Source organism: Euwallacea similis, chromosome 9 (assembly GCF_039881205.1).
Source record: "Euwallacea similis isolate ESF13 chromosome 9, ESF131.1, whole genome shotgun sequence".
Lineage (NCBI taxonomy): Eukaryota > Metazoa > Arthropoda > Insecta > Coleoptera > Curculionidae > Euwallacea > Euwallacea similis.
In genome coordinates, this window is record NC_089617.1 from 3,349,787 (window position 1) to 3,375,952 (window position 26,166).

Below are 26,166 nucleotides of genomic sequence, written 5' to 3' on the forward strand. Positions count from 1 at the left end.
ATTCATTTGGTAAAGCTTTTGAAGCTTATTGCTTTCCGCACATAACAAACTAAGGCACTCAAAGCATACTCACACCGGATGTGTGGTTTTTGAACGTGACATTGTAAATAAAATACATGGCCGCGTTCAGGAATTACAACCCTGGTGGATGTGTATAAGCTTGTAATTTCTAAACGAATAGGTGTGTGGTCATCAGTGTTGACGACATTGACAACCCGACACCTTGTAGTCGATTATTGAGAGCAATTTCTTTACTCATATAATCCTGGTATCATGTCATCCTTAATATTTTGTGCTTAAAAGTGTGATGAGGAGTTTATCCGTCTTTTTCTTTCTCTCAGTCTCTCGCTAACCTGAACTGACATTTTCTAACTTGAACACGATGCTGTCAATGAATTACATGGCCGCGTTCAGTAATTACATCCCAGGTGAAGTAATTTCTAACCAACTGAGTATATTGTCATAATTTTTCTCGGCAAGAAGCCTCGTCAGCGTAAAACCAAAAGGTGACGCTAATTCTTGGGGTTTTACGAATAATTCCCAGTTATTTTAAAATATTTTTACATTAATTCACTTTAACATTCAATATGAAGTCAAATAAGGACAATTTCTTGATCTTCATGGCGATCAGTATTGCATTTCTCCCTCGCAGATGCAAAACCCGAACCTGCGGCCCATCTAATGTGATTACATGTGTCGGACATTCTCTAAAACTGTCGAAAAAGAGCGGATCGCTTTTGTTGGTGATGGAATGGATCTCGAGGAACATGACGTGCATCGGCATCGACCCCAATGCGGCGCCACAGGCCGTTGCGCCCCAGGTCGTCACGCAAACCATGCACGCACCTTAGTCACGAGGCCTCAGGCACCTCGGCCGACCACAAGATCGCCGGGGTTCTCAATTGAATTCGGCACGAAATGTCATTGCTTCTTGCACTCGTGGAAACCTCGAGAAAATTACGAAATTACGAAAAAAAAATCCATCCAGTTGCATTTTTAGGAATTTCAAATCAAAGAATTTATATATACATGACTTAAAGAGGACTTTATGACTCTTAAGCTTTTATGAGTATATGTGTCCCCAAGTATTTGATTCTCTCTGAATGAAGTGTCATTTCTCTTTGGTTCTCTTGCATGTCCCCCTTAAGGGGCTTTCTCTCTTGAATTAAGCGCATACCTAGTGTTCATATTGTAATGTTTTATACAGGATGTCGCAGGAATAATGATAGAAGTGAATGTTGAGTTCTAGAGGGCAAAAAAGATAAAATAATTCAACTGTTTGCCTTATACAAAAGTGTCAAAATATTTTTACACCTTCTTGAATAGTATTCCACAATTCCTTTCGGCCGTTAGATACTGATTTACATACCAATAACTTATATATAAAAAACTAAAAAAGAAATCTAAGGAGTTTAAATCTGGACCTCGTGGGGGGGGCCACAGATATTCACCACCCCGATGAATCCACGGGTGCGAAAAATTCATGTTCAAGAACTCCCTTACATGTATAGGGTAATGAGCAGAGGTCCCAATTTGCATAAACTAAGAACATTATCTTAAAGTTAGAAAAATATTTTCCAAAAAGTAGAGGTCGTTTCTCAACCGGCTTACATACCGTTCCCCATTCAGTTTTACCAGATCGATAGAAAAGTGGACTTCTGAGAGAAAAGTAATGCTGACGCTAAATCTGGAAGATATCAGAGAATTTCTAGATTTCAAGTAGTAGAAAAAGAACATTTGGAAAAATTTGAGCTCTCACCTTGGACAGAATCCTGAACCATGTAATCAAGAGTTCCGAACCGCAAAATAATGTTATCGAAGGCTTATCAGAAGTGATTTTCTAAAAACAGTCAAACGTCGGTTCCACCTTGAGAAAATGACTGAGATTTTTGAGTGGCAACTCCTCAAACAATGCCTTAAAAATCACTCTTTTTTAACTCTAGTATTCAATACTCATGTGTACCATAGTTTCTGGGACATCTTGTATAAGTTTTGCGTTAATTATAGGCACCACCACATGACAAAGACTAAACATAATTTTGCGAGAGATGATATCAGCATTATCCATCATAAACGTGACATGACATCATGAAAACGGAGGAGTAAGAGGGGACATTTTAGTTATTTTTAAAAGGAATATACGCGATTCTTTCTTATGAAAAGTGTTCTCAATTCCAGTTGAACTCGGTCAAATTAATCACACTTGCATCAGTTACCTAACTACGCCAATGTGATTCATTCCATACATTCCAGTGGCGCACGATTTTTGATATTTATAAAGTAACCGGGAATCTAGTTTTTGGAAGTTTTTAAACCAATTAGAAAAAATTGTATTTACGTGGTATCACTTTAATACACGGGTGAGTTTTTAATGGTAGAGCCGCTGAAGACCAGTTCTTCTTTTTTTGAAGCTGAAAGGAGAGTATGGGCTCTGCAATCCAGTACGAGAGGTTTCAAAATAAAATGTTAATGAAAGCAATGAGAGAATTATCTTCAGAGTATCAGCAGTAATAAAGTATCAGACACAAATTCCAAGAATTTTCCATCCAGATTAATGGATCCTATTTTTCACTGGTGGTTCTCTTCCCATCACCCAAAGGGCTTTTTGACTCATAGGGTCAATTCGTTGACAATGAACCTGCTCCGGTTTTCTTAGTTTGACCAAACTATCATTCTGCTTTACATTACAAATTACTACCTTTGCGGTCGAGTTCGATTTATGTTAGATTCCTTCGACTAGCCGCCAGTCAGACGTCAAAATAATCGGAGAAAGGTGGCGAGCCCCCGGGTGGCGGCCGAACCAAAGAACCAGAGGTGTGTTTAACTGGCGCCGCTCAGACCCAGGTAGAAGACAAGAACCATTGGCAACGAAGCCGAGGAACACGGTGCATATTTTGCTACTGTTAATCTTATCATCCTCGTGTTTATATGTTACATTGTATGCATATTAATGACACATTATTAATGTCACAATATATTATGGTTCCAGCTAATACGTGCCAAACAAATCGTCGATCGGTGCCTTCTTACACTTGTAAAGATCACGAGATTTGTAAATGGACCTTTCTGCTTGCCATCAGCGTTTGATCTTAATCTCAGATGGATTTTTGGTTTGCAGCGGTAGGTGCATGGTTCTTTTGATGGTTCCGAGATACAGGATGGTCTAGGTATGGAACCTGCTGCAAATCTGGGGTTTCCTCTGAATACCACTTTACGATTTACTCGGGCGGATCAACCGAGTGGGTGGCCAATATTCAGGTGCGTATAGAAGAAACCTAGGTATTAATATTCGAAATAAAAAACAAATATGGCTAATCTTCCGGGAAGGTATAGAAACTTGCAAGCCCCCGTGGTCAAAGTAACGTTGGAGTGAGACATTCGTTTTTTTATGGATAACTAACTGAAGATGAATCATTCTTATAAAATTGAAATGTCGCCACCAATAAACAAATTCCTCTCCTGGCACTGCTAATCAAGGGACATTTCTTTGTTCCAATCAAACAGCAAAGGGAGATTTGTTTGGTGATAAATATGTCCAAATCAGTAGCTCTTTCCCTTACTCTAGTTGGTACCTGCTGAACACCACCAGTGATGACTTCTTGAGGAAACTGCTTTTTGACGACCTACAATAGAGTATGGTACCCATTTGGCCTCCTATGGTTCCCGCTTCTATTTTGTAAGTGTCAGTAAGTATTTTGACAATGTTTGATCACCTTTTTTAATATATTTTTATAGAAACCCTCTAAAAGAAATAATATTAGACATTCCCCAACCTCCAAGAATTTCAAACCTCCCAACCACCACATTTCACAGCATACAGCTAATAGGGACTTGTAGGGAGCACCGTTTTGACCGCAGTTTGTGTAGGAGATATTTGAGAATTATCTCAATAAGATTTAAGTCAGAATAACCTCAAACGAAGGCTTAGCAGAATCATTTAAAAAATTGATAAAAAAAGGTACATCACAAAGATACTAACCTGAACTAACTTCAAAGAAAACACAAAGAAAAGGATAACCGTAAAATCTAGAAAAGCATAACTGTAGGAGGTTTCGCAGTTTGAGAGAGATCTGGAACAATAAAAGAGAAGAAATATTCTCAAAAAATGTTGAATTATAGTGATGAAGACTGTGAAGAAAACCTGGTTTTGAGCGACAGTTCTGAAGAGGATGGGAAGTCTTGTTTCAAAAATTTGAAAGAGTATAATACCAAAAAAAGAATTGGAGAATGCTGTTATAAGAAAGGGAGATTTTGTACTTGTGAAGTTTGCGACAAAGTAACGAAGGCCTAAAGTGAAGACATAATGCAAATATATCCTGGACAAGAATTTGTTAAACGTTAAAGGTTAAATTTTTGAGGAGGGAAAGGAACAAATGGCTTTTTAGATATAGGCAATTAAGCTACATAATACTTACACAAATTTTGAGATAAGTAAGATATATTTCTTTAAGGTGGAGGATATGTTACCGTTTTTCCACTTGTTTTTCTATAATGTAAATGGCTTATTTTGAAAATATTTGCCTTCCAATATTCTAAAAAAAAATTTTTTTAATCTTTCGATTTCCGGCTACGATAAAAAATACTCAATTTCTGTCATAAAGTCGGCAAAAATAAAGCTTTATCGGCTGATATAGATTAAAGGTGGTCACAAGTTGATGAAGGGGGCCCCAGGTAGAGGACGGCACTCTATAAGAGACCTCCTGGGGTTTGCGTAGCAACCAACACATTGTAAACTAGTTTAAGGGTGTCACATTAAAGTCGGCGATAAAGGAGGTGATACACTAGGTCTCGACAGGATAATTAATACTCATTTATTTATTACTTTCAATAAACCGTAAACATTTCACTGTTACGAGTCGCTTTTCCTTTCGCGATATGGTTGCTAACTTGTCGCATAATGCCTTCTTAACAGGTGAAATTGATTGTTTAATTCAGAATTATATTGAAACAGGTGGCTCTAAAAAATATCACTATCTTTGGCAAGTAAATATTTAAATCGATATCTTATTTGTCCAGGGACTTCAGGATCGGAAGCTTCACGATCAGAAACTTTAAGAAATGAAACAACAGTCAACATATATGTAAGTTGAAAGTCTTTATTTGCTATTAAGTTAGACCTTTGCATATTAGTTGTTCTTTGGGTTCTAATATCAGCCCACTTTATATGTCTCAGAAGATGGCTCAGAAGACACAACTGAGCTCACTCCAGCTAAGAATTATCAATAATCAAAACGTTTGGATGAGAGCGATTTTCAAAATTTCATATTTTTGAAAATGTTATCAATTTTGTAAATTTTTGCGAATCTCGTCGATTTTTGAATTTTTTTCTCTATTTTAAACTTTCGCATTTTCGATATTTGAGAATTTTTGAAAATATTATCTATTTTCGAAACTTCTGGATTTTTAAAATTTATCAATTGTTTCAAATTTCGAGAATATTTAAAAATTTGGAATACTTCAGAAGATCTAAGTAACCTCTTTATAGCTAAAAAAATTGACTCTTCAATATCTTTGATATAAAAACGCAAAAATACTTCTAATATATGCAAAATGTATGGAATTCGATTCTCATGACAGTACTCACTCGTGCGTCTTTGATTTATCAAAATTGATTATTGTTTCCGCAAATGTAAAAGGAAACCTCAATTAGGTTTTTCAGATTGGAAAGTCTGCTCACAAGGGTTCGAATTTTGTATAAAAATTTCTGCAGCTCAGAAGCTGCATTATGCAATCCGACGGATTGAGACGATTGCTGCACTTCTTGTTTGGAGTCAGAGGCTCATTCACGTTTTCCTTGGAAGATCTTGAAAAATTTGTAGATGTCTGATCACATAAAATTTATAAAATTCAATTCTGATTCTTTACCTTACTCTTGCGTTGCAGACGATTTAAAATTGACGATGAATTCCCCAAACAAGCAGCACTCTCGAATAGTTTCTTTAATTCAGTAGCTTCAAGGGAGTTCTAATTTCGTTTTAAAATGCCTGCAGATTAGAAATTTCAATATGAAAATTATCACCTTTAATTTTCGAACTTAGAACTGCTTTTATATAGTTTTCCTTATCAGCTTTCCCATATCTCAGAAGCATCGGAAACGCCAATGTTTATACTACTGCGAACTCGCGAACTTCAATGTGAAGCGAAGAGACGCAGATCCGCTCAGACGACTTACATGAATATGATACTTAAAGTCAGATCTTGTAAAATATCTGGTACAAATCAATAGAAATCAAGGTGTACAAAATTCGATTCTGATGAAGTTCAATTATCTTAGTTTTGTACCTCTGAGGATTTCAAATTGACAATGTATTCTGCAAATATATTGTTTAAAAATTTTGAGTTTCAGAAGGCTTAGAAGGCTTTATAATCGTTGCAGATTAGAAACTTTAATATGCAGGTTTTTGCCTTCACCTTTGCTTATTGGAGCAACCATACTAGCCACCAGTCTCTTTGATCCTTGTCTCAAGTTTTCTGTGTCACGAACCCTTAAATACTACTTTAGAGACATCTAAAATATTCGGTTCTATTGCAATAACCTGTCTTTTGTCTCAGAAGCTTAAATGAAACCTTCTTTGGCTCTGATCTGCATAGATGTCTTCACTTTCAGATCCTACCAGATCAGAAATCACGACGCTGACTGAGATAATTATACAAAGTGTTTTGGTTCCTGGTGTAAAATCATCGCTATTATTGATTCGATTAGAAAGCAGACGCTAACTCAGCATCACGAACTTCATTATTTTACGAGTAGTTTAGAAATGATTGAAATTTACACCTTTCCAGCTCATAAACTTCAGCTCAATTGCGAATCGACTCAGATGACGCTAATAACGGACGGAAATACTCTATTTCTCATAGAGCAGATTTGAAATATCTTGAATGGAATTTCTCTGATATCAGAATGCAAAGATAAATCTCAGATAGATGAAAATGTACCTACGATATTGACCTGTGATGATGAAAAATGCATTTACTGACTTTTGCTTCTTAGAAGGTTTAAGCTTAATGACAGATTCCCGTTAGAAGATTTAAAATTCACAGTAAAATCTCTGCAGCTCTGAAACTGTGATGTGCAACCTCATAGATAATCTCAGGTGAGTTCTATGGTTCGTACTTGAAGTCAGATTCTTTGACATAATACAATTTGTCGATGTCTCAAATATGTGAAAAATCGGATTATTTCTCAGATTATCTTCGGGTTCAAAATTAAAGATCAATTTATTCACACAGTTAGGAAATGTATCATTCAGACTATTACAATAAGCAGATTAGCTCTCCTCTGTGACTCAGAAGATTTAAACTTCAAAACGAATTTTGTTTAGTAATATTTTAGTCAAATTATCTCTCAGAGGTCTCAGGTCCTTTACGGACTCTCAGAAATGTTAAAAATATATGTACAACTGCTGCAAGGAAATCAGGATCAATTTTAGAAAAATGATCTGAAATTTAACTTCCAGAAATAAAGTAGAGGAAACAAATACCAAAATAACTCCTCGATTTAGAGAAATCTTTATATTGAATTTAAGAGTGCTGCTAAACGGTGGAGAAGCAAATTGCGAAACTACTGAGGGACAGGTCACAGAAACTTCTTCAATATCTCAGAAATCATCAGTAATTGAAGTTATAGGAAATGTTTACGAGTTTTTGCATATTTTCTGTTACCATTATTCGAGTACTTAATTCTCCCATTCAATCCATCCTTTCGACAACTTATTAATATAAGAACCCAAAGGTCAACAGCCAGAGCTGTAACATAGTCACGAAAGGAATAGCCTACTTCAATTTAAGCTCAACACAACAGAGGATAATTTATAACCTTGGTCCTGCATACCCAGAAAGGCGTTGAAGACTTAAAATATCCTGTTAAAAACATATTAATTTTCCTTTTGTAGGTACCGACTGGCGCCTTTGAAGAACCTAATTTTTTAATTAGCGGAAGGTCCATTCAAAGATGCTCTTGTTGTTCTTTCTTCGCCATCGCTACTATTTTGACCACATTTTAATGTGCTTGGATAACTATTCTGTTTGCTTTTATGGGAAATCATTTGAGTGCCTTAATTAACTCATTAACTTGACTTGTTTTCAGTGAAATTAATTTTGCCTCTATTGGAAGATTCCCATTTTTAATACGTGTATATTTATTGCGGCATATTTTTGATTTCTTTTATTCTCTTGAGCACACCAGCAGATTTATCCGATACGTTTTCAGAGGCCTTCAAATTATCATCAAATTTATGAAATTTGAGTATTCCCAATTTCTTTAGTTGTCTTCCTTCGGCACCTCCGCGACTTTCTTAAAGATACGCGTAGGCTCATCCAATGAAGTCTCACAATCCCTCAAGTTGACTTCGAATATTTTGGATCTCCGCTATTCCCAATTATTTTTACTCGCATCTTCCTTAAGCATGTCTTCGATGTTTCAAGAATCCTTAAAGATATGTATAAGTTTATCTAATGTGTTGGCAGGTTTCCTTAAGTTATTCTCGAATTTATTTAGATTTCATAGTTTTTAAACTTCGATAATTCCTTTGCCATAGTTCCTAATTTCTTAAAAACATTTAAATGTCTAGACTTATTCAATATGGCTTTAAAGATCCGTAAGAAATTCTCAGATACGTTAGGAATTCCAGTGTCCTCTTCTCTGGTCACATCTTTCTCCGGTACATGTCCTCGATGTCGCTAAGAATCCTGCAGGATATGCTCAGATCTATCAATTTTTTTTCAGTATCTTAAATTTCTTAAATTGAGACCCTCTTGAAAGGCTCTCAAGAATCATCTAGGATGCTCACAGGCTTTACTCACTAAGCTTTTATGTTTCTGCAATCTATCCTTAAATTTGTATGGATTTCAGTATCCAATTTTTTAAAGTCAAGATATCCTGAAAGTTTAGTAGGAATTTTGAAGATATCCTTCAGACTTATCCAATATTGTGTTTCCATGGATAATTAAGGTTTCATAGAATTTATCAGAATTTTGATGATACAATCCTTTTCTATGCAAATTTCTTCGGCATATTCTTGGCATTTTGACAAATCCTTAGGGATATCCTCAAATTTATTCAATACGCTTTCCGGGTTCGCGAAGTAAAATCCATTAGGATTTCAGTATCCACAAGTATCTTAATCAACCCTCTTAAGAATCCTATTGATATATGATCATTTATTTATACTTTTTTGCATTTTACATTCAGAATATTTTCAAAATATTTTCGAAAAAGACATTAGAGTGTCTATTCATTATGCCATTAGATCTCCTCACTTCATTTTTCAAATAAAATGTTATAAGACATCCACGGAATGTTTTTTTCGATATAGACGTACTTCCGACGTCCTAAGATTGTCTAAGAATATTCGAAAATTACTCAGTACTTTCCTGTTTATAATTGTATCTTCATCCGGTAGGACTTAAGGTTTCTTCAGCCCAGTCGAGTCTATTATAATATTGATTCAATATACTTTAGCATTGTCATTATTCCCTTGTCATTATTTCAACAATCTCATGTTCTACATCAGGTGATTCGACATATTCCACTTTTTCGTCAGATTCTCACTGAGTCAACAGGGTGTCTGATATGTCTCTAGACATCTTCAATACATATATCTTTAGACATCAATTAATTTTCATAAGAATTTTTCCAGGTGGTTTTTTTTTATCTTTCAATTATGTGTTCAAGATGCCTTTCATGTTTTCTTGTGACATCTCCGTGAAGCCTACTTAAGTAAGTCTTTATTAAATAGCGCTGAGGGCCAAGTAATTGATTTTCTGTTAACTTTAATGTAAAACTATTTTTCATAGACCCAAAGAATTTGATCAATAGAACTTGAACTAGTCTGAACTAATCTGAACTAATTTCCATGAAATCTAAAAATCCTACTAAGACATATGCTCAATTTTTACAATTCGCTATGGAATGAGATTTGGTAATACCTTAATAGTTTGGCCCTTACAGTCCTTTACTGTTACTTAAAGAACCTTTAAGTGCTTGTTATGATTGCGGTGGATATTTGTCTTTTATGGGGTGATGGATGAGTTTCCTATAATGAATATTCACGAGTTAATTTCTCTTTATAGATTTCGCGATAAATGTGCGATAACGTATTGATCCCTGGATAAATTGCTTAAGTGAACAAATTGTTTAGAATTGGAGAGCGCTAGTATGACATTGGTGACCCTCAATTGAAGAAAGAAAGATTGTAGGTCGATTACGGTGGTCCCGAGAGTGGTCAGTGTAGAGAGGGACATTCTTCTATGTAGATCTTCGAGAACTACAGTAAAAGCCAGAATTTTGGTGTAAGTACTAATGTCTGGACATGACACATATGTTGGATTATTAACGCTTTGTGCTGTTAAGAAAAATAAACAAGAAAAGCATACAAAATAGAAAATAGAATTTTCATTTTTGATATTGTCCTGATATCAAATCAAAGTTCATTTTTTTTTTTCGAAATTTTCTTTAGTCCCTCAACTTATTATAAGGGGAACTTGAAGGCCATGTGGAGGATAACGTATTGTGGCATTGAGAATCGTCTGATAAGTAGAAACACCCTGTAACATTTCAAACTACTCAGCAGAAGAATCAGGAGCACAGTTGTAATGTTTCTTGTCGAGCCTAAAAAATAACGTTGTTAATGAACTTTCGCCGAAGGATAATCAAATGGCGCCAACTATTGATTACTGCGTGTGTAAACCCTACTTAAAACAGAGTTTATACATGTGTGGTTTATTGGCGCCCCTGCCAGCGTCATTGAGCACGGTTTACATATGCATAAATTATTGGCGCCTGTTGACTAGCGCCATTGTTTTTGAGTGCTAAAACATGTAAATTTTGTGCCAGTAAAGTAGCACCAATAATTGGTACACATAAATATGTTATAAAAACAGTTAAATTTTTTGGTGCCAGCACTTACAGTGATACTGGCGCCAATAAACCAGACATGTATAAAGCCTGCTTTACTGCCGCCAAAAAGTTGACTTACCTTCGACATGTCTATTGGTACGAATTGTTGGGACTGAAAATTCGAAATCTGCACATGCAAAAACACTGACGCTATTGATTCATATATGTGAAACTCTACTTAAATATCTATCTGTCTTTGAATAAAACAATCCCTAAATCGAACTAATTTTAATTCAATAGATTGACGCTTATCTACTTCGGCAGGTGGAAACTGATAAGAGCAAAGATTCGATTTATGAAACAGTAAGAAAAAATATTTCGTTCCATGAGGAAGAAAATCGTTAGATCAAGAGGAATCGCACCGGAGCATTCTTAGCTCCTCTGACATCACAAGGACAAAACCTCGGAAAAACCATCGTCCAGCACATACGGCCAGGCTGAAGATCCTTTCGAGTACCCAAAGAAGGGAAGCCGATAAAAAAACAGTAATAGTCCGTCTACTGAAATTCTTCAATTAGCTGGAGATGGATTGAAATTAATACGTTCTGAAGGTAAATATGATACATTTGGGAAATACGTAGCACATAAATTACGCGCTTAAAATATGGAAAAAACCCTAAATTTTCTAAGAATTTCAGGTATTTTGCTAGATTTGTTAATAGTGTCTAACACGATGAAATTTCACGTTCCGTTATGCATATTTGTTAAAAATGAAGCTTTTTCTGTAGACTTAGCTTAATTGCACTGACACTAGTGCCCTAGCAAACCATACATATCTAAACCCTGCTTTAAGCGGGGTTTACACATGCATGAATCATGCATGTGTAACTTAAATGCTGTTTTATAAGTTAAATGTTTGGGGGCTGTTAAATTTAATCCCCTCGCATTCTTTTTTTTACGCATTTGTGGGAGAAAGTATCACCTTCGCGGGCACACGTAACGCACATGCGCTCATAGGAAAACTATTGTACGTAACACGTGCGAAAGTGACATTTTTATGCAATAACTATGCGAAGTCGAGTTCGATAAACTGTAATCAGCATGCGGCAAGGCATCCCTTTCTGCTCTTCTCAGATAAATTAAATTACTATTTACGTAAGAAATAGGTAATTTAAGGTTTTATAAAACGAATATGTTTATGGCAGAGCGAGCTTGCGAGCTAACTCGTAAACAGATGATTTAAATCAAACCTAATTACCTATGCATTATACATGCGACGTTTTATGACAGATTTCGTGCTAATTTGGGAACAGTTTAACTTTTAACTCGAAATTAAACACCTCCGAAATACCTTGATCACCTGTTAAAAGAAAATTTGAATTACGCATGCATCATAATCGATGATTATAATACGCTGCAGCGTGGGTATAACGGTCTTTATGATGCTTGCATAGTTACTAAGGGAATAATGTTGGAAGATGAGATTCCGACATTAGACCCGAATTAAGCACTTTAACACAAATTTGTATATTTTTTGACACCTAAAAGTGTTAATAAATTGTAATGTTGACGCACTTGCAATAAAAAAAATATTGTACAATATTCGTGTATGAGAGCTTTTAAATTTCTGCACCTTACAAAATACTGGTGTTTTGTAATATGGTCTACAGGCTTTAAGTGCCTTCACACACTTATGTTACAGAACACAATTATAGTGTACAGAATACTATCGATATTCCAGCATAGTCAGTTCCATAGTTGCCACCTGCTTTACGCTACTAGGAGTATAATGAATCGGTTTATAGCCGCAATGCAATATCATAAAAAGTGCCTTATAATCAACGGACATAAAAATCATTTATTAATGCTCGGAGTATGAAGAAACAATAAATTCATCCGGCACTTGAGGGAGTAACTTCTTAATCGCCTTGGGAGGTCGCTCCCATAGCCGAACCAGCCTGAACTAATTGGATATTCCCAGATTTCATTTTCCTAGGATTTTAACTGTGAAGCTACTCGCGCCAACCACGAAAATTAAATTACTTCCGAAATCTTGGCTTCTAAAACCCTGTTGATTAAAATCGATGATAATCACATTTTACCTATCTCTCCCGCCTTCCTTTATTCTCGTCCAAACTTCCGCTGTGTTCCCACGTTCGTGCCGCTAGCTGCCATATTTCAATACCAAAACTTTACCTATTTGAGGCTCGCATGTACGACCTCCAAGCTGCGGCTTGCAGTCCATACTCTGCAATAAAGAAACAAACACCCGGCTCCTTATTCGAGCAACACGGTGCAATTTTTCTTGCATAAAAATGCTCACTACGTAATAAAAGCAGTATCTCTTTTTAGCTTAACCTAGAAATTGCGCGCCTTGTAGTCTGGCTGGGCGGGCCTGGTCGCCTCAAAATGCGGCGATTGCCGCCCATTTCGGGCCGTATCCACCTTAATAATAAGGCACTATCCGACTGTAGTCTCATGGTCGGCCAATAGGCGACGTTCTAGGCGGCGCTTCGATGCTGCGACGCTGAATGGTAGCGAGACCTATCGGCTGAAAGGTGCAACTAAGTCCCCAAGCTAACTATTATATGATTATTCTTCATTATAGTCCCTACGCTCGTAGGAAGTAGATGGTTGGTTTCGAACGATCAATTTTCGACGTAAAAAAAGACATCTGCACTCAATTTCGTGTAATTTGGTTTCGGGTTAATCTTCAAATAGTTTTTATTCAATTATAGTGTGAATTACACGTATTATCGCAGTTGAATACACCAAATTGCCTTCGGTCGTTTGATTAATGTTATTAAACTCTTTAAACTAATTTCGATATTTTGATTGTTTTGGAGCGCGAACTGACTGCCGTTTTCGGGACTTTAGGACTTAGTGACTTTGTGCCTCACCCCGCATACCCCCTAGTGACGCAGTGTCATAGTGCATGCAGTGATCCCTGGGCGCTCCCCAGTTCCTCCAAAACGCCTCCGAACTTGATCAAAGTGGAACACAAGCCCTTCGCGACGTTAAACTTCACAGACTTGGGTTCCCCTTTCGGGGGCCCAAACGAGGACCCCCCCGGGACGCCCGCGATGTCGGGCGAAGCCCACCTTGGACCCCCGACGCCTCATGATTCCAGCAGCTCGACGCCAGTGTCGAAAAGTGCTTTTATCGAACTCCAGCAACATGGCTACGGCCCTTTGCGGACCTCGTATCCTCACCATTTTAACTCCCCGGCTGCGAACGCGCACACGGGTCCTCCAAGTGCACACGATACCGGGTTCCACAGCCCAAGAGGTGCTTTGGGTGCTTATCCCTTTCCTCCCATGCATCAGAATTCTTATACTGGATATCACTTAGGATCGTACGCTTCGAATTGTCCTCCGTCGCCTAAAGATGATGGTAAGTCCCTGGGTTCCTTGTGGTGGAAGTAGTTACGGTCAAGTGCAGTTGGTACCCGACGGGAGTACGACGACACATCAATGAAAACTACTGTGAAGCTTACAGTTGTAAATCTCATCAAGAAGATTGAAATCAGCTTTTTGCGCGAACTTCCAATTAACTCTAAAATCATGGAAAAACATGCTTAAGCTAAATACACTTTTGTATCTTAGTTCGACAGATTTGAAAGAGGTTTCTGCTATAGGTAGTATCATCAGCAAAGACCACTCTTTTCGGTTACAGAGACTTATGCAATTTGTTAAGATAAAGTATTAAAGAGCTCAAGAATTAGATTGAGCATAATTCAAGAGGTGGATAAAGGAGAAGAAGTAAACAGCAAACACAAGCTCTTGGCAATGTAGGTTTGATTATTTTCCAGTTATCTATCAATAACCATAATCCTACCTCAGATATTCTTTTATACCTTAGACTGTGATTAGGAATCTGAAATTGACTCTCTACTGAGCTCTCTACAGCCATAAACTCTAGAGCTGGATATAGGGGAATTCTAACGTTGGATATAGGAGAATGTACAAATTCAGGTTCCTGGAAAGTTTGTTTTGACTGTTTCCCAGTAACTTCTCAATAACCATAATCTTACCTCAGGAAATTTTATATCCTGAATTGCTGAGTTCTCTACACTCAAGAGCTCTAAAACTGTATGAAGGGAGTTTTAAAGATCGATAGAAGAAAATAACTAAATCCATCCATCAACCAATTCTGGTTCCCTAATTTTGAACTATTTCGTAATTCTCTATCAATAAACATATTTCTACCTCTGGTATTTTTATGTTCTGAGCATAGATTGGGTTAATCAAAAATTCAGATTATTGAGTCAGTTCAGGTTAATTAAAATTCTTGAAATACTTATCTAATATTCTAAGGTTTTCTTTGGTATTCCTTCTTTCAAAATGAGTTCCTAAATTCTGATACTTCTAAAACCAATTCCGGTTACTTAGTCGACAATTTCGAAATCCTAACCTGAAGAGTGCGTGGTGGGAAACGAAGGAATCGCTCCATAAGGTTAATTGTGGTTAATCCAGATATTCTGAAAATTTCTCACAAAGATCAGCGAGTCAGTTTGTCATAATTAAGAATTCTGAGAATTATCTTTTGTAAGGTCGGCTCTTTAGATTTTTTCATAGTTAGGTCGGGTTAACTCATATTTTCGAACTAACTCAGTTCTGCAATTTCTGAAAAGTACATCCACTCAAATGTCCGTTTAAGTAGGCCAGGTAGAAATCGTGAGAATTGAGCAAAGTCAGTTCATGTCAGGTCAGCATCATTCAAATTACTTTCGAAGAACAGTTAAGTAATCTACGGCTCTAAAAAGTCACAAACCAAGAAGATCACTTTCCGAGTGAGTTCGCGCTAATAAAAAATCCTGAAAATTACTAACTAACGTTATGTTGAGTTACTAAGAATAAGAAACTCAAACGGTCTATGGTCTATAGTCTCATCTGGCAAATTTAATATTTCAACAATGCAGTGTCTCATTATTGTTACGCCAACCTGGCGAATACCGTAATAATTTGCACTAGTGCAATTATACGATATATCGCGATAATTTCCCCTGTCACCCTACCAATCTTGTAACAAACTGAAGTATTGCGGCCGTATCTTGAAGGATGTGATTCATCAAATTCTCTTCTTAAATACAATTCATGCAACGAAAATGAATCAACAATCTGTGACAACGTTGCACTCATGCAACTTAAACTGAAAAAGACACGCGTGCACTCGTGTTCTTTTTTTAACTTGATTTGCATTCGTGCAAACTTCCCTAAATTATCGATCAGTTTCGTTTCGAACTTATTATATTAGTTGTGATAATTTTCCTTTAAAGTCGATTTAGATTAGTTATTAGTCCGTAGCCGTGAAAGCTACTTTCTAAGAACAGTTCGAGTTGGTCAAGAATCTTGAAAATTGCTCAAAGTACAGGAAATTCTTCTGTTAAGATAGTGCAGGTTCGGGTCAGATTGCTAAATGACATGTTCAAGTAGGACCTAAGTAGTGTGAATAATTTTCAAGTGGTCAGAGGGACTTGATGAGCTTTGCTCCGACACAACTCTATTGAATCAGAAGACATGAAACTCTTTAAGAGTGGTAAATATTTAATGTCAGGCTTGAGAGTCCAAAAGATTTCAAGAGGTCATGAAGAAAGATGAAGATTTATATTTAAAAAAAAAGTTCATTTGAGGGTCAGTTTTGAATGGAAAAAGTTAAATTGAATTTAAGGATAATCCTAGACTCATGTAATGATTAGCTCATGGACCTAAGCAAGTGCAGAGGAGGGGCAAAATGGTAAATCTCTGAATCCCATATGATGGTCCCTACCTGCAGGTAAAATCTTGATCTTGTATTTTCGAGGCACATCGAGGATTGAAGTGTACGTTAAATCTATCTACATGTTCGGAATTCACTCCACCAACTTGCAAATAGAACACTAATAGAAAATCATGGATGACTATGCTCAAGCTTGTCAAGCGAACAATTTCTGGGAGCTACGGAGTCCTTCAAAATCTTTTAGTCCGCTTTATTATTATTTATTTTGTTATTATATTAAAACTTGAAATTTTTGCGTATTTTTGTGCCTTTAATAGGTAAAATGATGTCTCTCAGACTTTATAGTAAAGAGCACTGAGGCGGGATGCATGTTTGCAACGAATATTGGGGAAGCGTCCAGTTTCTCTGGCAGGCTGATAATTTGATGATTTTCGTGCATAAACTTTCAAGTTCCATGGATAAAACTAAAGAACAATTGAAATTTGATTTTTAATGGGGTCACTTAGCATTGTCCATCCTACAATGCGATTACTATATAGTCAAAAATAGAAAAAATATCTCCATAAGGTCAACTCAGTCAGGTTTGCTCTCTGACTTCATCCCTAATTTGGGTTATTGGCCAATGTCCCCGAATATTACTTATTTCTTCCAATGGTTATTTCGAATTCAAAAAGCTCAAAAAAAAGGAATCTGCTGTTGTTTTTTGAAGTCAAATCGGTTTCGTTCAGGTTGGTTCAGGTTAATTCGGGTTCGTTCTAGATAGTTAGGTTAGTGAAAAAGGGTCCTGAAAATGGCTTCGTCGCATTATTTTACGTTAGGTTTTGGTATAGAAAATTGATTTTTAAGGTCAATTTCACTTCCTGAGAAATTTTAAAAATTCCTCATTAAGGTCGAGTAAGTTTACCCTTTAGCCAAACGAATTAATTTCTAAGGTCACATAGGATTTTTTTGGTTAGCTAATAATACGGAAAATGACTGGAACAAGTTTGGTTTAATTAAATCACCCTCTTTATATTTGGCTTCAATCAACAAAACGATTTGATTATGGATTGCTCTTTAAATTGGTATCTATCAGTCATAGATTAGAAAATCACTCTCTTTTTCAGGATATTCAATAATACTTTTATCGTTTGTAGGCTATAAAAATGAGCTTCTAATGACAATAATTTGCAGTGTTTACCTCGTAATCATCCTTTCCATTGAGAAAAATTTTAAAGTGGAAAACCAGACAATTCATAACAGAAAATCTGCGATTGTTACTTTCGTAAGTTTTTCATGATTTTAGTTTTAAGGTCCTTTTTAACAGTTGGAAGGGCATCCAGAAATGACGTGAAACAAATTTAGGTTAGTTCAGATTAGTAACTTTATAGGAGTTTCAATGTTAAAAAATGCCTTAAAAGAGGTAACATAGCAAAGCTGCATCTGATAGGTCAATTTAAAACCCGTATTTTTAGTCTTTATGATTATTTTGAGTTGTCAGTGGGAAGCTCAGCATTTCCTACAAAATTAGGAAGGAGATAGTTGTCTGAAAAACCACGTTGAACATGTGTTTTTGTCACATAAACTTTTTACAATGAATCATCATTTTTACAAGTCTAAATCCATAGCTTATCGCAGGGGAAAATGCTAATGTTCCTGCATACACTGAATGATTAAGCCATGCCAACACAAATTCTGAAATATCTCGAATTCCAACCTAGTTTAAAGCAATATTATATAGTTACTTCAGTCAAGAGAGGTCATGTCTTAAGAATTTCCCTGCAAATCCCCAATGATGCTCGTTATTACCAAAATCAACTTAAAATAGGGAAATTAAATTTAAACTATTAAGCACTAATTAGCATAACTACACGCTATTTAGTTAATTAAAAAGTGATATTTACGTACTTAAAAGAAAATTTTATTTTCCACATGCATATGGCGAAAGAGGGCAGAAATTGCCATCTTAGGAATACAAATTCACTCGAATTATCAAAAAGCCCTTTTCACTCGTTTGAGCAAAGCTTAAGAAGCACTTTTGAAGCGCAAAATTACCCCTCATACAGAGGAAAAGAATTCTCTTCTTTCCCTTCGGAAAAATGGATATTGGGATAACGCTGCAGTCACTCAGTATTGAAATATCTTATTAATGATGCAACATCAGGTGTATTTGATTTCTGAGATAAAAACCCCAATGGGGCGCCCTTCAGGCCGATTGAGACTGAAGAAAGAACTACGTGAGGCGTTTTAATTTGGGGTGGAAGGCAATCCATCATCACATGGTTGGGACTCTAGTCTTTATGGTTACCGTAAAATGATCAATAAGTCTTGAGCTAACGCCATTTTCTTCGGGTACATTTACAACAGTCATATGCGCGTGTTAAATGATCAGTGGGACTTGACTGTAATATTCATTTATAGGTAGTCATAAACCCCTTAAACACCAACTGAACATAGTCACCATGCTTATTATCAAAGCAATTTTGAACTATCCAAAATCTGAACTAACTATGTTCTCAATTGAAAATGAGAAGTCATAAATTCTTTAAAGAAAGAGTGAGAAAGACGACTTTCATATTTCTCAATTGTTCACATCGTTGCAAATTATGTTGATAGTCCCTTTAAGAATGGGTTCAGATTCGGTCTCTTGAGAACAGATAGTTGGACTATTCCGAACATGTTTTAGCTCCTTTTATTGTTAAAAGATTTTTAAGCATAGGGAAAAATGAAAAGTTTGAAAAGTCACCATAGAAGACGGAAATTTGTGGTCAATTTTACCTTGGAAGCGGGCTTAACGACCCAATACGTTATGATTATAGATAATTAAATTTAGTGACTACATTTTCGGATAATCCCGACCTTGCATTAACTTTGTAAGGACAAATTTCTATAATATTTTCTAAAGGTTTATAATGAAATAACAAATGCGATAAAACGGAATTGAAAGCGGAAAAAATCGCTTGTGAGGGCAGAACTGTGTCCGAATTTATGGAGAAAATTTTCAACTGTGAGAACATTTGTGTGTGAAAAATGTCTTGTGAGAACACGGATTTACGTACGTTTCTTTTTTTCTTTCCATTTCTCGACCATTTTTCAACTTAGAGTTAATGTGTAACTCACAGTGACATAATTTTCAATGCTTGCTTGAGGGGTTTTCACCCTTAAGTGCTTCAAAGTGAAAGTGATATTCAAAGTTACTTTAGCAAGAGAATAATTTCCATAGAACCGTGGAACTAAATGAACATGATTCGTTACTTTTTTTAGATCGGCTATTTTCCTTTGGTGGAGAATCCGGTAGTTAAAATTTCGAGAAATACAAACGTCGTGAGAACTATTTAGGACTATCACGAACCTGTAGTTAAAGACCTTACAGCCATTAGTCCTGTGAAAAAAGAGTTGGGAAAGTGCTGGGATGTCAAGCATTTGAATTTTCAACAGAAATATTTTCTGAGGACAATATTCGTCTAATGAGGTATTGCATTCACCTTGTGGGGACAAGTTATTCAAGTATTTTTGTAGTGACTATCGCAACCTTGTGAGGACGAATTTCAATTGCGGTTTCAATTTTTGAAGGAAGCGAATTTGTAAAAACACTGGACTATCCTGAGATCCAAGAGAGTTCAAAACTGCTTTTGAAAGTTTTTTTTAACTTGAATTAACATGGTAAAAATTTGGGCTATCTGGAGTTGGAATCAACCTTCCATGCATTTTGACAATTATCATTTTGCCTTTCAGCGTTATAGTCATAAATCCTTTAGAAAATGAGGGAACAGCGTGAAAGATTAATTTGGATGATTCCTTGGTAATGCCTCAGAGGTATCGATTTCAGTTTCAATTTTTGGAACAAGCGATCTCGTTAAAACAGTTTATGAACTATCCTGAGATCCAAAAAAATAAAAAATTGCTTTTTAACTTTTGTTTAAATTGAATTAATACAATGAAAATTATAGTTTATAAGGTGTTTCCAAAAGGGTCTAAAGTGAGAAATCACTTAAGATCGGACATAATCAGTAGGTGATTCGTTATGAAGACAGAATTCGGAGATTTCAATTTTCAGAAAAAAACTCTCTTTGACGTCAGCTTCGGATTTACCTAGGCCCACCTATTTTAAATTTCTTCTCTTCGGTTGATAGAATCTTATGGAAATAATGTTGGCGTGAAAAGTTCATATTGTTTAGTCGCGCGTGGACACCAGCTCTATTTGTCTCAAAAAATATAGAGCACATACAGCCATTGTGGGTCTATTTATATGCGACAAATTCGATAATTTACTTCAACCCCAAGGGGAATAACCGGGGGAGTACTGTAATGTATTAAAAAATCATTACAAATGGCTCTGCGGTCTTAAAGGTTCCATGCCTAATGTCTCAATTCAATTCACTCGATTAAAGGAAATTCTTAACGCAAACTTGATGATAGAGTTGAACAATTTGTGATTTTTTAAATACGTCACAAATAAAGATTGTTATAGATTAGAACCTGGATCAATAGCCTGGTTTAGGCATCCAGCTGAAGCAGAAAAATAGAGCAGCATTTGGCCTATTTGGCTTCAAGCAAAGCCAGCTTTTCGATGCTCTATCTCTCTCTAAAAGTTTGAGTTTAGACACTTAAGGGGAACTTTTATAGAGAGGAGTTTTCGGTACATAACGAAAATCGTCTTACGTTATATAACGCTCTGGAGGAATGTAGGTAGCGCAAAAACCACCTTAATAATACAAAAAAGAAATGTTTCCAAGTCGACACCAATCACTGCTGTGTCGAAATATATCATTTCAAAATTGACGACTAAATATTGTAATGATTGTAATTGCCTTATAATTGGCCAATTACAGCCATGGCTTATGATCCACTTATATTTTTCTACCCGCTCGAAAAAGTTCTAATTAGTCTATCAAAGAAATACGAATGTGTGTAGGAAATTAAGATGTTTTGGTGCTGTTACCAAGTCATCTGCGTTTGCATCAACGTCGCCATAAAGCGCGAAAATTCACTACTACTGTTGAGGGTATGCTGAGCTTGCACAAGTGCTCTAATAATAATTTATAACTCCACCTAAAGGTTCTTTCAACAATTACTAATTTGTGCGTATAACATTACAACGTATCTTATTTGTTAGTAACAAGTAATTTTAAAGTGAATAGACGTGTTTAATTTCGTATACATGAATAGCTATTCCGATACTACTTGAAGGTCAGAATTGTATACGATAAAACAAGCGGCTTATCATTTCTTCGTGTAAATTGCAACTGAACATACAAAACACATTTCATTGAAAGGCATTTTGTAATTTATATACGTATATACAGGCGAACTAGAGAAAAAATGGCTTAAAATGAACCTTGACAAATATAGAGCCGAGTATGGGCTTTTTCTTTCGGATTCATGTAACGTGGATTGTTCCGTTGTTGGTCCGGGTAATGGAGAGTTTCCATGCTTGACGCCACCACTTTAACGGTACCAAACTGTCTCGGTTCGAATAATATAATGTTGCAATTACTGCTATATCGTGCATAAATACGATGAGATCTCCTTCCATGTTATCCCAACATGAACATGGGCGAAAGTCCCCCTTTAGATGGGCTGATTTGCATGCAAATGTTGCACGTCCTGACGAGGCCCTATTGATGAACTTTTGTTCTTTTTTTTTTCAGAAAAGTGCCTGTCCTTAGACCGACCATCCGGTGGAGGAAAGGGCAAGAAGATGAGGAAACCACGCACAATTTACTCAAGCCTGCAGCTACAGCAGTTAAATCGAAGGTTTCAAAGGACTCAGTACCTGGCCCTTCCGGAAAGGGCTGAGTTGGCTGCGAGTTTAGGGCTTACGCAAACGCAGGTAAGTTCCTTGTCAAAGATTGTCTCAAAACCTGCTTCTGAATATACATTAAGTCTTGATTGAGATATCGATTCATGAAGATATTTGAAGTATTAAGGTAGAATTGAATTAAGTAGAATTAATCTTTTACGAATTGAAAGACGGAAATTGCCAAGAAATTGCAAACGGTGGAACATCCTGTATGTTATCGTCTTGTTAATGTATGTTTGTCTATTCGTTGGAGAAATATGCGATTCCCTCACATACCTATCTTTTCGTAGGCATGTAGGATCGATTTTCCAAGCTATTTCTCTTCTTATTTTGCTTTTTAGCTCTGTTTTTCACGAGCATCACTCCGTGTAATTTTTGTCTTCTATAATATATTCATTTTCTATATTTCTATCTTCAAGAATTAGGGCCTATTTAGCATCTGGCAGGAACAATTTCCCGATAATTTTTACAAGTTATTTGAAGTGTACTGGACTCAGTTTTCAATAGATTTGGGAACATATACGTATCTTTAATTATGCTTTGAGCCTCTAAGGCTCCATCTCCTTATATGGAACACCCCGTGTTTTTATCAATTTACGGATTTTACTACCTTTTGAGTTCAATTCATTAATACAAATTCGTGTCTTAACGAATCATGACAAATTCTCATATTTTTAAGTAATTTAATCTCCACTAAGGATATAGTCGTAATGCTTTACTGAAGTGAGTTTCGACTTGTTGGTTTTTGGGTGTCATCTTATACATAGAGTGTTGAACTTTTTTTACTGTCAGCACTCCTTAGCCCCGTTAGTGTCAATTTTTATATCAGGTGTCTCCAGCCGTCCAGGTCCGACCTGGGAATCCCAGCTTTCTATGTCCGGACGGGGAATCCCGCCCGCCCAAGTCTGAAAGGGATTCTCCGGTCGTTCGCGTCCGAATTTTTGGTTTTGTTATCTAAAGTTGCCTTTAAATACTTAGCAAAGAGGGTGTAGAACTGAAACTGCTCCGCCCTTGCGTCTTGCTACAGATGTACTTACAACTTTTAAGAATGTATAATAGGTCATTGGCGTACCAGGCGATCATTCTGTTCAATAAAAACAATTTTCTTTAATAAAGATAATCTCTACAGGAACTTTTAGTTGTAACTGTAGAATCGACACTAATACGTCTCTGTCTTCCAGTTACTTATATAAACAACTTTAAGGGCCAATAGATCAAAGTCTTAGCAATATTACCAGGGAAAATAATTTTAATGGAAACAAAGAAAAGTTCCTTTATTTCATCGTTAAAGAAACGATGAAATAAAGCCTTGGTAAAGTTCTCAGGACATTGATTTATCGGCACTTTAGGAGGGTTATAATTTAACATTTTTATTGGTATGCAATTTACAGTTTGCTAATGACAAATTTTTAATGAAAAATTCAAAAGACGTTCTTCTGGAATTCCATGCATGGACTAGGCTATTGTTTTTCGCTCACGCAAATGGATACTTTTTTGAGTGTATACAGTGCGGCTATCCAGAAGTCTATTAACGTACAGTAATATATTCGGCACTAATTCACTCAAACTTCTTTCACCCAAAAAAAAATGAAACTTCTTAGAGAATTCAGTTCAGCTGTTCGTTTGGCAGAGACTGATTTTTAGTGAATTTTGGTAAAAAAGTAATCGAAACTGGAACGCAAATAAATACAAGTGGTGGCCTTCTTATTCGATTTTTTTAATGCAGAGCAGTTTTTTCAAAGAACCATTTCGACTGGATCAATAGGAAAAATTAGAAAGTTGTAGACGTCATAGTTATGCAAACATTCATTGGCGTGCAGTTAACAGTTGGTATGACCAATTCCTGGAAAATTGTCCATATACTCCAGTTTTTCTTAGCTTCTCGAACAAATTATCATTCGGCTAACGAATGCTGGGAATAATTGGATTCTTTAGTCCATGAACATGAATACCCATGAGGGTTTGGAAGATCGCTTATCAGATTAACATTATAATAACGTCTTCATTTATCTTCTTTTTTTGTTCTTTAAAGAAACCTATATCTCTCAATTAATTTTTTCTAATCAGTAATCTTTCTATCTCACTCAAATTAATGATGAATCAATTTGAAATACAGTTTTTAAATTCGACAAAAGTTTCCTTTTATTTTATACAGGTCTTGTCATGACAGTGATACGCCTCTGTCTTCCAGTCACTTATACAAACAACTCTAAAGGCCAATAGGTCAATCTTATCCTGGCAACTTTACCTGGAAAAATAATTTTCATGAAAACAAAGAAATGTGCCGTTATTTCATTATTTGTTTAACGCTTTGACAACGTTCTCAGGACATCGATTAATCGACGCTTTAAGAGGGCTATAATTTAAAATTTTTTTGATGTACAAGTTATAGTTTGCTAATGATGAATTCCTAAAGGAAAATTCAAAATAAGTTATTTTTAAATCTCATGCATGCCCTACGCCACTGTTTTTTATCCACTTTAATGGACACTTTCAGTCTGTATAGAGCAGGTTTTTAGGAGTCCAGTGGCATATAGTGATAAACTCGGAAGTGATATGCCGGGAAGTGATTTACTGAAATCGTTTTTTACTCAAGTTTTTAAAATTTTAAAAGGTTAGACTAGACGAGTATAGATTCAAGTTTCATATGTGTATAATTTACTCGAAAATCGATTTTGGCACGCTCATGTTTTCCAATGGATTAATCTGAATATTGAGAAACCTCTAAGGTCGTTTTCGCTGTTGGTTTGGGACGGACAATTTAATAGAGCTTGGCTGTTGGTTTGTAGCTGGTACAGTGACTTAAAACATCCATTGGCGTACAATCATCTCTCGATGAAATTCATTTATTCCAGATTTTCCTATATTTTCCTATAGGGCATCATACGTCAAAAGGACACAGGAAATGCGTGGATTCTTTAGCCTTTGAAGAGGGAATGCCCGTGGAGGTTTGGAAGATTCCCTTTTTTTATCCTTTGAGGAAATTAATATCTCGCAGTTAGCTTCTTCCAATTATAGAGATATCTTTCCTTGCCGGTCAAGTTGATGGAAATTGAATTTAAAATGGGGTTTCTAAACTACACCAAAATCTTTTATCTTATATAGGTTTTACAGTGTAGTGATGATCTCATGATGCCACTGGCAGGGCATACCCGCTAATTATGTCTGGCTACCTCCGGATTCAGTTGCAGCGTTCGCAAATACGTCAACAGGTTTCTTACTACTTTCGAAAATTTGAAAAACTTCCCGGTAAAAAAGCAAAAGAGCATCGTACCGCTAAAGATCAAAAGTGGGCATTCCTCAGACGACTCGCGGTCTTCTGCCTCGAGTTCGGATATTCTTGAGAAGAATGGATTCATGCAGAAAGAAAAGGGTCAACAAATGAAATTTGGAGAATTTTTATGACGGAAAGTGCAGGAACGGCACCGGCGACGTTTCAAGGAAAGTTTTGGTTCTTGCGATGCCTCTTCGGGTAACCGCAAGACCTACGATTGCGTTCGTGTTGTGAAAAATCCAAGAACGAGAACAACAAAAGTGTAATAGTACGGTGCGAATGAATAATCACCGGCGTGAAATCCGAAATTGCCCTTTCTTTCTTGTTCACGTATTTTTCGACAAGCATACCGAATCGGTTTTGTTTAATGCTAATAAATATAGTAGCTTCTCTCTATCCCAATAAAGGTCTATTATATCTCTGCCTGTGACTCAAATTAATGACTCCAAGAACAGTAGCGAGGAAAGATGGATGAGGTACCGCCTTGGTTTTCAATTTCCGTTTTTTACAATCTTTTGTTGTTATCTTTTGTAAAGGGATAATTTGTCCGAGAGC

The 26,166-nt window shown here is 36.2% G+C and overlaps 2 protein-coding genes across 4 annotated transcripts in view; one reads left to right on the top strand and one right to left on the bottom strand.

The window, feature by feature from the left end:
* The window catches only part of LOC136411139 (translation machinery-associated protein 7 homolog), a 79,934-nt gene that overhangs the window by 28,690 nt on the left and 25,078 nt on the right, over positions 1–26,166 (bottom strand). The gene's annotated exons all lie outside the window — the stretch shown is intronic.
* LOC136411128 (homeotic protein distal-less-like) overlaps positions 13,455–26,166 on the top strand; it is a 58,080-nt gene continuing 45,368 nt past the window's right edge. For all 3 annotated transcript variants that reach the window (XM_066393578.1, XM_066393579.1, XM_066393580.1), the window contains exons 1-2: positions 13,455–14,230; positions 22,186–22,367. In XM_066393578.1, coding sequence (XP_066249675.1) covers positions 13,921–14,230; positions 22,186–22,367 — 492 coding nt within the window. In that variant the 5' untranslated portion in view covers positions 13,455–13,920. The remainder of the gene's footprint in view (positions 14,231–22,185; positions 22,368–26,166) is intronic.